At 37.9% G+C, this 17,381-nt stretch overlaps 1 protein-coding gene across 8 annotated transcripts in view; it reads right to left on the reverse strand.

Annotated features, from left to right (window-relative positions):
* Positions 1–351: 351 nt before the first annotated feature.
* The window catches only part of Mecom (MDS1 and EVI1 complex locus), a 585,775-nt gene continuing 568,745 nt past the window's right edge, over positions 352–17,381 (reverse strand). For 7 of the 8 annotated variants that reach the window (XM_013016248.1, XM_013016244.1, XM_013016241.1 and 4 more), the window contains 6 exons: positions 16,819–16,896; positions 12,534–12,703; positions 10,283–10,427; positions 6,830–7,066; positions 5,881–6,064; positions 352–1,928 (listed from right to left, as the gene is read on the reverse strand). In XM_013016248.1, coding sequence (XP_012871702.1) covers positions 1,794–1,928; positions 5,881–6,064; positions 6,830–7,066; positions 10,283–10,427; positions 12,534–12,703; positions 16,819–16,896 — 949 coding nt within the window. In that variant the 3' untranslated portion in view covers positions 352–1,793. The remainder of the gene's footprint in view (positions 1,929–5,880; positions 6,065–6,829; positions 7,067–10,282; positions 10,428–12,533; positions 12,704–16,818; positions 16,897–17,381) is intronic. The other variant, XM_013016245.1, reaches the window with a different exon arrangement.

Genomic DNA, 17,381 nt, shown 5'->3' on the forward strand with positions numbered 1-17,381 from the left:
ACAGAACAAAAATCTGAAAGCTCCCTTCGGCACTGTGTAAAATCCTGTAGAAAAACAGTGGGTTGCTCTCTGACCTAATTAAAATGGGTGCTGAAAATACTGAGGTCTGAGCAGAGGTTCCTAAACACGGTCTTTGATTTTGTACCCACAGACAAAGTTCAAAATAACGAGCAAGACTCATTGCAGGCCAAGAACTATCGCTGATGTCATCTTAAAACAATACAGATATACTTAAATTCACGTATCTGTTGGGTCATCATGGTTTCAAACACCATATCTTTAAATCATTTGGATCCCAAATGGAAACTAAAATTGCGTGAGAAGGGAAAACAACACACAAGAGGAGATTCATCATTTTTGTAAGTCTTTATTTTTTACTTGCTCTTCCCATAGGAATGCACGGAAAGGCGTAACAGTTTATATTGTACAAAGCATTTGAAGAAAGTACCTCAACTTGCCGATTATTTCAAAATGAGATTACAAACAAACAACAACAACAAAAAGAAAAGAAAACAAATCTGGTTTCTCAGTAAGGGCCAGAGAACTGGATACAGTCTGTTATTCTCTTTTTAACATAAGGTCGGGGACACTTCATTTTACAAATAGGGTTGCCATGAACATAACATCGCACAAGCTTGCAGACGATCAGCATAAAATATGGGGTACAGGTTTTTTTTTTAATCAGAAGAATCATGCTTTCATGAAAGAAAATTATAGTCGTTTATACAATTGAATCGATTTCAGTATTACAAAAACTAAGTCGCATCTATTCATATTTATTTCATTAAGAAGGAAAACAAAAACAACAACAACCAAAAAAAAAAAAAAAAAGGAATGTTAAGAAAAGCCAAACACCAGGCCGTGTCACCCGCGCCCTTCCACTCAGCGAGGGCGGGCCTGGGACATTGTAAAATAGTGGCTGATTGGAACAGTGCTATTTTAATCAACAAACAATAGTTTGCCAACAAATAAATACATGATACACACAACACAAAGAAAGGAATTTAGAACATTAAAAAAAAACAGTGACATGATTGTCTAAAATTAAGATGTTATGACAAGGATTTGGCAAATGTTGTTTTATTAGTGGTATGGTGACGAGCAGGTTACTTCATCGATTAATCTCTTGGAGCCTGACCTTCCGTAGTGTCCACCTTCTCTTCTCCCTCGTTTGAAACAATGTAGTGAAGAAGGCCAAAGTCAAGGAGGTGGGGGAGGGGGGAACGAGTACTCCTGGTACTAGTTTCTATCATCACTGACTGTGCATTTCATCCAACTACCTCCATTTTCAAAAAGTTAAGTTACATAAAATTTTAACAAAGGAAAGAAAACACATTAAAACTGCAATTTAAAGCAACTGTTCCCAATCAGGTCAGGTGACCTTATACAAAGAAGGATTCCTTGCCTACCCGTAGGGTCATCCCTACAGCCCCTCTCAGCCCCCCAACACCCAAGCATGGGGTGAACTTCCGCCCAGTGGTTTTTTATTGAATCCTTTTAGTCAAATTGATCCTGCAGAAGTTAGCAGCTGCCTTTGCTGTGCAAAACGAGAATATCGAGAATAAATAGTTTTCCTTTCTTTTCTTTCTCCTTTCTTTCTCCTTCCTCTTTCTTTCTTTGTTTCATTCTTTCTTTTTCTTTTTCGTTCATCATTCAGTTTAAGGTCATCAGACTTTTTAATGAATGACCCTTGGGTTTCTAAGGCATTCTGCTCAGCAGTCTGGTTAGGAGCCCACGTGAACGAGCCATGCTACCGCTGGACTTGGTCCCGCTCTGGTTGAACCCTGACAGCGTCATACGTGGCTAATGGACTGGATGGCACTGGCTTCCGCCCCAGCCCTCGCCATGCTGTGCCACATGCTGGAGGAACTGTGGGATGTGGAATGAAGAGAATCCTTGTCAGACAATGACAGCATCATAGCATACGCCTGCGGTGGAAAGGAAAGACGCCGTGAGTGCCATTGGAAAAAGAGCAATTTTCATTTGAAAAATACTGTTGAAGAATGTCGCAATGAGCTAGGACTCTGAACAGGAGCTTATGGCCTGGCTGAGTTTAATAAAGGGTATATTTGGTTTGGTATATATACGTATATGTACATGGTATATGTATGGTATATATATACATACCATATATACACATGTGTGTGTGTATCTTTCTTACTGTTGTTAGAGTAACATGCAATTGCTGCTGACTTTCAGTTCCTGGAGGTTTCAAATGTGACATATCCTACAAAATGAGACAAAAAATAATAATCATCTGATCGAAGCATCTATAGCACTTCTGTTGGGAAAAAGTCACCTTCTTGTCTGACCATAAGTAAATGTACATAGGCTCAGCTCGCCAGCAATGCTTCTGCATGCTTATGAGTGAACACACACACATTCACAGAATATAGACCTGTCCTGACAGAGCTCTGACTCCTGTACTTTGTCTCAGCATTGGAGGTAAAAATCACCTCCCCAAAGTCACCAAATTATGCGGAACCGAAACTGATTTCTGCCCAACTTTTCTCGCCTTCTCCATGCTTGAAACACCCGTTGCTGACACCCAGAGACCTCGAGCATTCAGTTGTAGCAAATTAGTCACGCCAAAACCAAACAAAGTACAGACCCAGCAATGTCCTATGCGAAGTGTGGTCTGCCCGGCCCCCCTCTTTCGCAGTAGAAGGTGCTCTTCCTTGCTTATTACCATGTCAAGCTCTAAATCACTGTTCCATGGATCCTCCTTCTACAGCCAAGGAAAATATTCAAATGAAATGTTTGGTCCTGACTTGCGAGTGAACTTTTCACTGCTGATTTGCTGTCGTGGGGCTCATCCATTGCTAAACTTGCTTGTCAAAATGCTGTTGAAGTGGAATCATTGCATTCCTGCCAAAGACATTCCACTGTCTGTAAACAAAGGCAGAATGCCTCTGTTGTTGGGCAGAATTTCATCTCTGGGAGTCGTGCTGAGGCATGTGGCCGGGTCTGTGGTTTCTGTTGTCGTCCTGGCATTGGGGCAGAAGCTCTGCCCCCACAGGCTCGTTTGGATTTGCTGGGTCATTGCTCTGCATGTACACATATGACTTTTATGTACGCAATTGGTCTTCTGGACCTGAACACGATCACCTAGCTACTTCACGAATGATAGTGCTTTAGCATGTGCTCTGTGTTTGGGCCTGAGAATCCACGTCACAGCAGAACATAGTAGTCCTGATCCTTTGTAGTGTTGAAAATGAGGATTAAGTGAGGATCGAACTTCCATTATCCTTTCTGCTTATGTACCCACTTTCACAGATCAAAAGCCAAAGGCATTATAAAATGATCTTAGCAAAACTGATCCCAATATATGTAAAGAAAATTCTTTAGCCCAAAGTGAGTCCTGGTCTCTAACCTTCTTGTCTTTTTCTTGTTGTAGTTTCTAATCAAAAACGCCTAACTCAGTGTGACTCCACCAACAGTGTCTATTATGATATTAATTTTTGTAGCACAGGGCTTTTTAAAGATAAAACTCCATGCAGAACAAAGCCTCTGTTGTACTCATCAATGATTTGGATTCAATTGCTCTAAAAATCAGAGAGTAAATATATAAATGCTGTGAGTGAAGTATCTGAACCTTCAAATTCTAGAAAATGGCAAGTATAGAATACTTGCCTGAACTCTGAGAGTTTAGATCCAGAGTTCAAGCCCCAGGACAGGAAAAAAAAAAAAAGCTTAATTAAAAGGCAGATTCTGGGGCCAGGTGCTGATGGCTCACACCTATAATCCTAGCTACTCAAGAGGCTGAGACCTGAGGATTACAGTTCAAAGCCATCCCAGGTAAAAGCATTTGTGAGAATCTTATCTCCAATTAAACACCAAAAGAACCAGAAGTAAAGCTGTGGTTCAAGTGGTACAGTGCTAATGTTGAGCAAAGAAAGCTCAGGGACAGCATCCAGGCTCTGAGTTCAAGCCCCAAGACCAGCACAAAAACAAAGCCAAAGCCAAACAACAACAACAACAAAAGCAGATTGTGCACAAAGATCAGAGCCCAGTATATAACTGACAGAAAACCACTGAACAGGTGGAGCCTCACAATAATGCCAATTTGCATAAAACCTCCACATTTACAAACAAATGTTGAAGTAACAAGAAAAATAAGAACTAGGATTATAAAATACATCTATTTTTTTCTTGATGCTTACTGTAAACCCGGCTTGGCAGGGATACCATGTCAAAAAACCCTACTGATCTGTGTTTCACACCTCTTCTCTCTGGATTCTCGGGCCCTTTTGCTTTGTATCAGATCTGGCAGTGTCTGAAGCTTCTAAGTATTGTGTGCTACAATGAAAAGTACTAAATAGCTAAAATAACTTTAAGAGAGAAAACACTGATCTCTGATCAGCTAAGAAAGAGAAATGGAAAGTCAAGGATTTTTTTTTAAACGGCCACATTTTATGGATGTCTGTAAGGTAAAAGAGACATCTACTTTTGCTTTGTTTGCTTTAAAGAAAAAAGAAAAGGTCATTATTCCGGTGAGTCATAGGAATGAAAGAGATAGCTCTCTCAACTGCTTCTCTAGCAATGAGGAAATGGCCATCCACAGCCTGTAAGAAATGTCCCCAAATCACCTGAGCTACACGCCATACTTCCAAGACTCATGGCCTTTTCACAACTAATATTAAGTACCATGCATAATATCTTGCAATCTCTATTAAGTTGAAAGTTATTTAAAGAGTTATATTATTCTCCGCCTTGGTTGACACACTGTTTGCTCTGAAGATCAACCCAGAACAACGGACAAATATGAAATACTTTCTAAATGTACAACTTACTATGCTTGCATTGATATGTCAGGCCACCTCCAAAATAGTCTAAGTGGATCAAAAAATTCGGCCAATGTGTTTAAGATATAATCATAAGGGGTTTCTTCTCTTTTTAGTCGGCCTGAATTTGGTGGAATGGAGACGCCAGAAAGAAAGTGCTGACTTGGTTTATTCTGAGGCTTTTTGGATTGGAATTTATGAATCCTAAAATAGATTCACTTTTAATTGTTGTATTGTGTGTGGAATGCTGCAGACCTCAATGAATTTGGGTTTCATCCATTCATTCCCTAAAGTGAGTTTTATTTTCAGATTTGCCAACAAGTTGGTGCAGATCTTATGAACTCATTTCATTTCTGATCTTTACTCCTACATTCTATAATAGGATGAATTACTAATGAACAACACATAAACATTCTCTACAGCAGCTAGGTGCTGGTGGCTTACCCCTGTGATCCTTGCTACTCAGGAGGCTAAGAGCTGAGGATCACAGTTCAAAGCCAGCTCAGGCAAGAAAGTCTGTGAGACTCCTATCTCCATTTAACCACCAGAAAACCAGAAATGGTGCTATAACTCAAAGTGGTGGAGTCCTAGCCTTGAGTGAAAGAGCTCAGGAACAGCACACAGGCCCAGCCCCACAACCAATATCGGCAAAAAAAAAAAAAATCAATATAGCATAGGAAAAAATATAATTCACTTTTCAAAAATCTTAACACATACTTGGGTAGATGAAAATAAGCACATAAAATGTCATTAGAAAATTCTGGAATAACACATAAATCTTTGAAAACAAACCTTGTGGACAATACAGAGGAAATGTAAGGAAAACGTAAGATGAAAGAGAGATTAGTACAAGATAGGGCATGTCACAGAAGTGACACTGTGTGCCAAATGCAGCTGAATCTATTGCTATATTGGTTATCTCTTTGAGTCAGAATAATGACAAGAACACTGTGGGCAAAGCAGCTAAATTTGCTTGGATTCTAGAATATTCTAGATTATTCTAGAATATTCTGGAATATCTTCTTTTGTTCATCCAAGCAATGTACACTTTCATGCACAATGTCATCATGATGCTATACTGCAGCAAAACATGTACCTGTGATTTAGACTTTCTGTGTAACGGCTGTTTAAGTTCCTCTGGTACATGGGAAGTACTAAAAGAAGACAGCTCGGCTTCAGTATATTGATTATCTTCCATTTTCCTCATTTTGAGGCTATCTGTGAAGTGCCTTATATGATCTAGAGCAGAAAGTCCAGATTTATATTCTTCCTCTTTATACCTAAAATGAACCAATGGAAAAGCACAGAATTTTTTTTCTTTTCTGGTTTGTAACCTAATCAAATCACTTTCATATGAATCTAAACAGCTGACAAACTTCACACTGTCTGTGCTGTGTCAAAGCAACATGCACCACTTGTTAGATTTTTAAAATATTCACAAATATCACATACTATAATCTGTTGCTCTTCATATTTTAATAACTAAAGTATGAATTTGAGATAAAGTCTCTGACATCTTAAGTCAGAAATGTGTGGAAACAAATTCATACACTTCAAGTTTCTATTTACAGTAAACCTAGCTGTGGAAAAAGTCAGCCCACATTTTCCTCAGAAAAAAAACAAAATAGACCCACAGTTTGGTCAATTTTTGTCCCATTGCTCATCTCTATCAGTTGCTCTATGGAACTGATGGGCACACCACATTATTGAGAGAATTAGATCATGTGCCAATCTCTACTTTTCTTTGGGTCTCGTAAGTACGAGACTAAAATGAAGGGACAGCATCCTTGTGCAATTTTTACTTATCCTTTCTGCCTGAGCATACATCAGAGACCCACGAACACTGAAGTCTTTATGTTTGCCGTATTTATGCTTGGCCTCCATATTTTCCTAGAGGAAAAACTAATGGACCCTGTGTGGTGACTCGACTTTTAATTCCTCACGGGCTGAAATACTGTCCTGCTGGAAATGCCAAGCGAGAGAAAGGAACAAAGCACAAGCAGCTTTGCCCCAGCCGCATGTGGAAAGTCACCCAAGGCCCTCACCTGGCTGGGGATGTCTTGCAGCTCATCTCCAGCGCACTGGCCTCCTCGTAATCATCCTCAGGGATTCCTTCATGTAAGTCTCCCATCACTGCCTCCTTGCTGGCTTTCCCAGTGATATCGTTGTCTTCATCCTCCTCATCTAATAGCACCTCATCGTCCACTTCTTCATCGTCCAGTATATCTGAGTTCTGACTGGTCACCAACGCTTTTTCATCCTTAAAGTGACTGCCATTCATCCTTTTAATGAGAGAAAGTTTCAATCAGTGATTGCATTGGTTGTTGCTGTTTCTTTAAATAGGCATTTTTTTTTTAGTACTCTGAACCTCTCCTAAACAGTAGTTTCGATTTCTAATCCTTACAGAGGAAATTTTTTAAAATATAATTTATGCTTTATGGCAACCTTGGGAAAATAATAGGATTTCACAAATGAGCAAAGAAAAACAAAATAATTGGATGATTATTCAAGTTATAAGTGGAGGTTCTGGCAGAAATAGAAAAACAATCTATCTCTGATTTCTTATCATGTCTGATAAATGATTTTTGTACTATATAATTTAAACAGTGCATAATAGTTTTCTAAATAATGTACCCAGTTATTATTTAAGTATCCCCACTTGAAAGAATTTATTTCTAGAAAATTCTTAGACCTGAGTAACACTGGCAACAGCATCAACACACACACACACACACACACACACACACACACACACACACACAATATCTTAATTGCTATTTCCTGTTTCTAGGTGATATTTGTGGTGAGCTTGCTTATTTGTACACTGTTCTCCATTCTGGCGGAACTGAGGTTTAAAATCAGGGCTGTACAATGGTAGTAATACTGTCACTCCAATCCCTTTTGCTTTTGAGTTATTTTTTCAGACAGAACCTTATACTTTTGCCAGGGATGGCCTATGATCACGATCCTCCTATCTATTCCTTCCACATAGCTGGGACCATAGGCATCTGCTACCATACTTGGTTAATTTGTTACTCTTGTTAACTTCTTTCTTGACTTCAAACCATAACCTGAGTAGCTGGAATTACAGGAACAGACCACCATACAAGCTGTGTGTATTGGCTTTTGTTTTTTTAAGGATCCTTGTTTTTTTTTCTGATCACAGATTGTTACTATATGTATCTATAATATCCAATGTTGTTTTGAGAAAAAAGTCTGTTGTTTTTCCAGGAAACACCAATGTAGAAAATGTACTCAGTGTAATTGCACAAATACATATTGTAGTTTACTCAGTAAACTACAATATAAGCTATACCTAATAACATAAGGGAAGAAAGTCATATGTAATTTTTTGTTTATGTTTAGAAAGATCATAATATACAATTCAAAAGTAATAAGAGATTAATTACACTAGAATCACAATTTAATACATTCAAGAACATTTATAATACTAAGAGAAGCCATGTAGGCTTTTAAATGATTAACAAAATAAGCACAATTTGAATTTAAATTTTGCTTAAAAGTTGAAATTAAATTGGTAATTATAAATGCTTTGAACTAGAGAATATCTACTGGAAGTCTCCTACTTTTAAAGATATAAAACTAAATGTCAGGCACTGGTGGATGGACCTATAATTCTGACTACTCAGAAGCCTGAGACCTGGAAGATCAGAATCAAAGCTATCCCCGGCAAAAAAATATTACAGACTCCATTGCCAATTAACCAACAAAAAGCCAAGCTTGAGGTGTGACTCAAATGGTAGAGCACTGGCCATAAGCAAGCAAAATGAAAGAGGAGATTCTGAGATCAAATCCTATTATGAAAGAGAGAGAGAGAGGAAGGAGGAGGAGGAGGAGGAAGAAGAAGAGTCTGAGGAGGAGGAGAATAAGGAGAAGAAAGGAAAGGAAAAGAAAGGAAAGGAAAGGAAGGGAAGGGAAGGGAAGGAAAAGGGAAGGGAAGGGAAGGGAAGGGAAGAGAAGGGAAGGGAAGGGAAGGGAAAGAGAAAGAGAAAGGGAAAGGGAAGGGAAGGGAAAGGGAAGGGAAGGGAAAGGGAAGGGAAGGGAAGGGAAGGGAAAGGGAAAGGGAAGGGAAAGAGAAAGGGAAAGGGAAAGGGAAGGGAAAGGGGAAGGGATAGGGAAAGGGAAAGGGCAGGGAAGGGAAGGGAAGGGAAGGAAAAGAAAGGAGAAACAAAGAAGAAAAAAGAAAGGGGACAGACTGAAGAAGAAAATGTTGTGGCATTCATTATCTTCCCATTTACCTTGCTCTACTTTATCTACATATTTATTCAGAAACCTTGTTGTAACTATCATGTATGAATTTCATATGTAATTACTTTTTAGCTTATGAGAGATTGAACAACAGTAACATAACCCATCATTTTCCACATAAAAATGAGTATAACTTCAGTATTTTGATTTTCCAACATAAAATTAACACATAAGACAATCTTGGAAATGAAAGATATATATATATATATATATATATATATTTATGCATGTATGTGTATATATATATATATAGTAAAATAATCTGTGACCAGAAAAAGTCAAATCATTATTAGTCAGCATTATATATAAATAATCTCTTAACCTCTTTCATTGAAGAATGATGAAAAGTATTTTTCACAGACATAGATTGTTAGTTTTTAGATACACTGCCAACTGTCTAGCTTGAATAGATGAAATTGTTATTTAAGAAATGAAAGAGTAAGTAAAAGAACAAAAGAGTTCATGGATATAAACCAAATGGAAAAGCCAATATAATTAAGAAAGCCTATTTGTTAATTATACTTCTAAACATGGCAATTTATCAGGTATAAATTATTCACAAAAGTAGCTTGATAGGAGTTGAGAGGAAAAGTCAGATGACTCAACTTCTCAGTCCTCTGTGTAGACATGCTGAAACCAGATGTTGGAGTCTCCAGACTCCAGAATCTCCACTGATGAGCTAGAAAATCTGAACAAGCATCTCAGGACCCAAATGGTTATCTTTTGTTAATACCTTCTCATTTGCATTGTGTAAATCTTATTATATCAAAATACAATGTGGATATAATGAGTATCTTACTTGCTCTTACTACTTCATACTACTGATTGTCTGCCATCATCTTTGACATCTCCATTTCTTCACTGAAAAATATAGTCACTTTCCCTCCAAGATTATGGTGAGAATTAAATTAACTAATATTTGTAAAGTGGTATACACATACAGCCTGTTCTGATACAACAATGTGCCATTTAACATGCAATAAATAAATATTAGCCACTGGTATCAGGAATAACAACAGTATGACAGATAGATAGATAGATAGATAGATAATAGATAGATAGATCTGCATTTTATATATATATATGTGGGTGTGTATATATGTATGTGTATATATTATATATATGTATATGTGTACACACACATATATACATACATATATATATATATATATATATATATATATCAATCAAAGAGCACCCTCCTTTAAGAAATCCAAAGGCAGCTATACCTGTCCTCAGCATTTCTGGGGGACTGGCTGCCGTGGTTGCTATTCCCGATGAAATTTCGGATTTCTGTGAAGTAGGCATCTTCTTTGTCATCCAGAATCGCCCCTGTACTTTCCAGTTCAGAGTGAGGCGATGATGTTGCCGTACCTATGTGGTAGAGAAAGCCTTTTGTGACAAAGATTATTGCTTCTTGGGAAACGTGTTTGCAAGTGCATTCCTCATAAATTTGACCAGTATTCTTGTTGTGGTTGTTGTTAAGAAAGCAAATCCTTTTGTCTATTAGTACCAGTAACTGTAGGAATCAATATCTCCCCAATTCACCATGATACGCATGCTGGTGAAGTTCCTTGGGGGATACTCTGACCCATTAGGATCCTGAATTACAGTTTCCCAAGAATGTCGTGTCTGTCACTAGCTCTCCCTTACCCCAACTGTGAGCTGGGAACATTTTTCTTGCTATAATGAGGAGACAGGGGAGACATGATCAGACTCCTTGTGTAGACTCTTCTGAAAGACACTGGTCTTGGTGCTGATTTCAGCCAGTGCCTGTTCCTTGCCCCTGTGTGGAAGCGTGTTACCGAATACAAGTGGAAAATGCACTGAGATTTCTGCATCCTGACCTAGTGGCTGAGCCACTGGAAGACTGAGGACACGCGCCTGCACAGAAGCTGGTCCCGCATCGAGGATGGGAGGGACCTGTGTGCTGTGCGGGGGCCTTCAGCTTTCTCACACACCAACTGAGCACAGCCACACCTCCCCACAGGACTGCTTTATGCCTTACAGAAATCAGCACAATTTCATAAACTTTAGATGTGCTTAAACTTAACACTGACATTAGCATCCTGCTCTTACACCCAGGCATCAATATTTTAATAGTTCATCAGAATTGTCCATATGACAAAAACAAGAGGTTTTGTATGGCTGAAGTAGCCATACAATTGAGAGATGCTATAATCTGGTTAATGGGTAAATATTCAACTTTGCCAAGTTAACTTTTATTTTCAGTGCTGGGAGAGTTACATTCTCAATCCCTGATAATTTAAATTTTTAACTTTCCCTTTTCCTGAAATAGTGTGGATTCGAAAACTACACTAATTGCAGCTTTGTATAATAGATTAAGATTTTTGGATCTACAGTCTCATTTTTTAAATCATAGTCATTAGACTGTAGAAGTAAACAGTATACCATTCTAATCTGTCACAGTTTGAAATTACATACTACAGGAAAAATTAGTAATAAAATAATTTCTTAAGAAAAGATTTTAGTCTGTATAACTCTATTTTTTTCTGATCTTAAAATCTCATTTCCTAGCCAAGACGCCAGTGGCTCACACCTGTATCCTAGCTACTAAGGAGGCTGAGATCTGAGGATTGCGGTTCGAAGACAGCCTGGGCAGGAAAGTCCATGAGACACTTATCTCCAATTAACCACCAGAAAACTGGAAGTGGTAGATTGCTCATAATTCTTCATCTTTTCCCATCTCCTATTTCCTTGACTCTTTATTAATAAATTGGGACTTCTCAGGTTGGCACAACATTTATATGTCAGCACTGAAAACAATGGATATCGGCTCATTAACTAAATCTTAGAAGCTAAGATCTATAATCCCTTCTGCTAATATAGGTGTTGTTAGGTTAGAGTTAAGAAAAACTTAGTTGTGTTGCCAGTTAGTTTCAGTTTTATTTTTATGGCAGACTGAATGACAAAACAGAACAGCACCATCATGTGCTGTGAGTACTCTGACCACATTGGCAATTTTTTAATGCCTACTCTTAAAAGAAACAAAGAAGTTAACCTGGAGAGACTTACGAACTGAGCTGTAGGCCTTCTGCCAAAGCAGCTGTGGTTTCCAGATTAATATTCAGAGTATGGTATTCTGGGGCTACAACTCTGAGCATTTATGCCAAGCTTAGGCACACATTCTGTGCCAAGAGGTGGATAGATTGCTCTATGCAATTTAGGAAATCTTGATTCATGTGTCTCCGGTGGGTTTGGGTCAGGATACTCTTTGCCTGAGATGGCCCATTGAGATGAACTCAGCAGGAGGAAAGCACAATGTAAATAAGGCCAGAGTTTACATTCATCAGTGATCACGTGATTCTAAAATCTCAAGGGAAACTTGCTCTGAACTTTCACAGTAATATCTGATCTGGGTGTCAAAATGGAATGAAGGAAGAAAGGTCATGATCAGATTTCAAAACACACACAAAAAAATAAAGCCATCTTTTCCTTGTGGCACAACCAAGTACTCACCAGACATGTTCCCATTCTCGTGTTTCTTTAGGTGTCTGTCTAAGTTGGTTTGTTGACCAAAACACCTATCACACAAGTGACACTTAAACGGCTTCTCCTTGTTGTGGATGTTTCTAACATGGCGCTGGAGGTTAGAAGATATGCTAAATGATCGGTCACAGTACTTGCATCTAAAAAATAAACACAGAGAAAAACATGTGCAAGCAATTCAGAAGATATTTTTCTAGACTAGTAAACAAGATATCAAAAATTACCACCCATAAAATATTTTAGAAAATGGCCCAGGCAGCCTGAGGTGGTGAAACATGCCTCTAGCCCCCGCACTGGGAAAGCTGAACCAGAGGGTAAAGTTCAAGACCAGCCTGAGCTACATAATGAGGTCCAGGCCAATCTCTCCTATATAGTGATACCTGGTCTCAAAAAATAGAATAAAATAAATAAAATGAAATAAAATGTTTTAAAGGCACAGAGAGGAATACTGTTCATGTTCACATAGTGAAGATGTGAACTCCAACAGACCCTGATTGCTTTAAATGCTTTTCATAGCTCCATGGAAAACATCATCACAATAAATTGGTGACTTGATTGTGCCAAATTTTATTAGGATAATCACGTTCAGTATTTTAAAGAAACAAAACATGAAGAAATAGTAGTGTTATTTTGTCTTTTGCTTAGTAACAATTGAATCATTTCTAAAACACCAATTCATTCATTCCTCATTGTACAGACAACTTTTAAATTCGGAATTGGACTCTAATAGTTTCTCTGTCAATGTTCCTTCTCTGCTACTAATCCTAAAGAGATTCTATTATCCCAAACAGCAGTAAACATTCCAAACTTTAAAAATCAAGACAATGTGAATAGTGTGGTCTTACATCAATTTTTATTTTTATAACCTGTGGCGACTGATTGTAAGATTTTCATTGATCTTTAAATAGTTACAAAAGCAAGTAATAATGCCAATAAAAACTAGTAATACTAATAATGTACCTCTTGGTTGAACACTAAAGTCTTTATTAACCTCCTCTCTTTCCCTACTTCTCCTAATTATCCATTTCTTTTTGTGTATCTTTCAATCAGCATATGCTAATTATATAAAATAATGGATTTTTAGCAGTTTGGGACCAATTCAGTGTTCTAGGAAATCACCTTACTAGGAGATTATTGACTATTTCTGCTTTTTATAGACTAGAACAAAGTGTCACAAATTATTTTCAAGTTTTCCTTTACTTGAAAAATGGAAGGGAATACTGTCAGACCTCTCCTCACATAGTGGCTTTCCAGTTCCGGAGGAAGAAAGAAAGATGTTCAAAGTTTTGGGACTGTTGTTTCCTGGCATTTGAAGGTAAAGAAATCATCTGCCCTGTTTAAAGTGATGTTCTATGTGCATCTTGCTTGAAAGGGGAAAAAATGGTTTTTCTCTAAGTGATTTTTAAGTGAATACTTCTGACTTAGTGGCCAGAAAATTCTCAAGGCATTCTTCCATGTGTGAAGGGTTCTTGTCCCACTTCTGAAAGCAGACTCGAGTTCAAGTGCTCTCTGTGAGAAATCACCCCAATCCACTTAAAGCACTTGGCTTCTGCAGCTCAAGTCTAGTCAGATCAATGGGAACAGCAAGCAAGTCTGCTGAATTAGTAACTTTGGCATAATATCAACAAACCAACTTAAGGACTTCCCATGGGGAAAACCATTCTGGTATCATGAAGTTCTATGGATTTTCTGGCTAATAATAATAATAATATCTGTCCCTCATTGGTGTAATATTCTGGATTTCTCTGCAATAAGCATGTCTCTGCAGCCCTGGAGTGAAAAGCATCCTGCATTAACCATGTGCTATACCTCACAGGAAACAGAAAACACTGATCCAGAAAATGCACTCTCACCCAAAACTTTAGAAAACCTTTTACTCATATTTTCTATACAAACATGAAGGAGAAAGACCTCATTTTTGACATGCTTCTAACTTTCTGCTGTGTGCAAACCAACTCACAAGTCAAGTAAACAAAACCTTCTCACATCTAAATACAATTGGCCAGTAAGAGGGGTTGGGCACGACTCCAGTGGTTGAGTTTCTGCCTAACCAGCATGAGGCTCTGAGTTCAAACCCAAGTACTACCCCTCTATCCTCAGATTTGCTTTTAATTGGCCAATACGGTTGTTGAAACCAATGTTCAATAACCATTTCTATTTCCTTGAGCCAACATCTGGCTAGAAGAGTATACGCTTTAAAACATTCAAAAAATAAAACATTAAATACACTAACACACACACATACATTCCTCTTTACTCCCATGACAAGAAGGTGGTTAAAAAGCATCTCAAATCAGGCCTAATTTCAAATATTCCTAAAATCATAGTAGTACATCATTAAGTCTCCCTAGTAAGTGGATGAGATATACATCAGAGGATGAGATAAAGACTCTGGGGTGAGGGCTCTAGACCTGCGATTTAATTCTGCATCTATTGGTAACTCTTGACAAAAAGGTAGTTAATATCTATAGATCTGAATATTTCTTCCATTTTTAAAATAGAAGGGCTGGGCACCAGTGGCTCACACCTGTAATCCTGGTTACTCAGGAGACTGAGATCTGAGGATCTCAGTTCAAAGCCAGCCAGGGCAGGAAAGTCCATGAGACTTTGATCCTCAATAAAAGCAGAAAACCGGAAGTGGCTCAAGTGGTAGAGCATTAGCCTTGAGCTGAAGAGCTGAGAGACAGCACCCAGGCCCAGAGTTCAAGCCGCACAATGGACAAAATAAAAAAAAATTTAATTCAAAATAAATAAAATAGAAGGGTTGCACCACATCATTGTTTAAGCTATGCCAAAATCCTAGTTTATGTATTTTAATGCCAGTATAATAACATTTATGAGTTAGAATGAAACCACTATATTCAGGAACAAAGAACAAAGAACACAATCATGACATCATTGTCACAGCCTAAGACCCTAAGCCTTAACAAAATAGGAGTTAGTGAAGAGTAGGTCCCTGTGAGCAGAGTTCTTGCAAAACTGTTCTCTGAAGGGAACCTCCCATTTTCTCTGTTTATGGGAGATCTGATACACCAAGTATGTTCCATCAGAAAAAACAGCAGTGTGACTTAGAACCTGTCATTTATTAAAATAGGTAAGAACTCAATTAATTCAAGAAAATACTGATTTCTCTAAGTTTAAGTCCCCCCATAATTTTCTCCTAAATACTCCATCTTTCTTCAAATGAGCCTTTGTCTGCCCATTTTCTCATTTTTGAACATTAAAGTCTTTGAAACTAGATAAGTTAACTCACTCCTATAAAATTCACAGGAACTTTAAAGGACAATGATATTATATTATTTGAGATCAATACTATTTATTCATTTTTGGAAAAAAATTCAAATATGATGCCTAATATATTCAAAGCATTGCACATTAAATTATTATGTAGGTTATAGTTTGAAATCAAAAGACGTCATGCTGGTTACCTTCATGCTATTTGAAGTAACAATATTAAAATTAGTTGTGTCATGTGGTTAACTTTTATGTTTAATGGAACAAACTAAGAGTTACTTTAGAAAATTGTGGGTAGAATTAGCCCTTTCCTATAATACCCTCTTATTTTACCTGTTCTATCTCTAATTCTATACTTCTTTCTCTTGTGAAGTATGGACACTTGAACTCAGACCCTGAGCACTGTCCCTGAGCACCAGACTAGCACTCTATCACTTAAGCCACAGCTCTGCTTGGAGTTTTTTGCTGATTAACTGTAGGTAAGAGTCTCTTGTACTCTTCTGTCTGGAATAGCTTTGAACTGCGATCCTCATATCTCCTTCCTGAATAGCTAGGATTATAGGAGTGAGCCTCTACTGCCAAATTTTAAGGTTGTTTGCTTGTTTGTTTTTAATGTAGTCTTGAACCTATAGACATAGACTTAGGGAAGTTACCGAAACAAAATACATATGGATTAGAAACTCCTGACCAAGATTCAAGGTTTGGAAAGAGGAAATCCACACAGTTATGATTTATGTCAATTACAATAGCACTGATCACTAAGAAGCAATAGAATACCCTCAAATAAGTTTTAATATCTAACCCCTCTTAAATGCTTATCTGAGAATTTTTTTTTAAAGAATTCTCATTTGAAGGCATCAGAACTCTTCGCATTTTGATACTGACACCGTTGGTTCTTCCAGGACTGAAAACTGAGTAGACATCCATTCACACATGCACACACCCCCAAAAATGACCTCCTTCAATGTTATGAGCATGTCGACTTTAATTTTCAAGATATGTAGAAAAATCATTGTCAAACCTGTAAGGTTGTTCTCCCGTGTGGGTTCTCAAGTGCCGTGTTAGGTTCGCAGACCTTGGGAAAATCTTGCCACAGTATCTGTCATAAGAAGATGTTTATAAGAGAAAGTCAGCACAGTTGGCTCTATTTCACTCCAGCCGCAGAGCAACCAGATGCTTATTCCCGACTTAATTAATCTTGCATGGAACTCACATGCCTCTGGTATTTAAAATGTGCAACAAAGCCATTCTACGGATATAAATAACTCTACAAATCATGGCTGCATTATGAGATCGGGCTGGGTTTGTTCATGCATAAGTAAGCAACTGATGAAAATCGACTTGTTTTGATGACCCCCACACGCCTCTTTTATTAAGTCCATATCTTTACATTCACAAAACTGAACCAGACAAGAGGATAAAAAGAAAACATGACAAGAGTTTGTGATTCTGGGGTGATGTAAACATATTTCAAGTGTTTCGATTCAGTGTAGACATTAGACACCGTGACAGCTCCCTGTGTATTGAGTGGTATCAGATCAGACAAGACCCCGAGATTCATCCATCAAGATACATTCCCATAAA

This window comes from Dipodomys ordii, unplaced genomic scaffold (genome assembly GCF_000151885.1).
Source record: "Dipodomys ordii isolate 6190 unplaced genomic scaffold, Dord_2.0 Scaffold30, whole genome shotgun sequence".
Lineage (NCBI taxonomy): Eukaryota > Metazoa > Chordata > Mammalia > Rodentia > Heteromyidae > Dipodomys > Dipodomys ordii.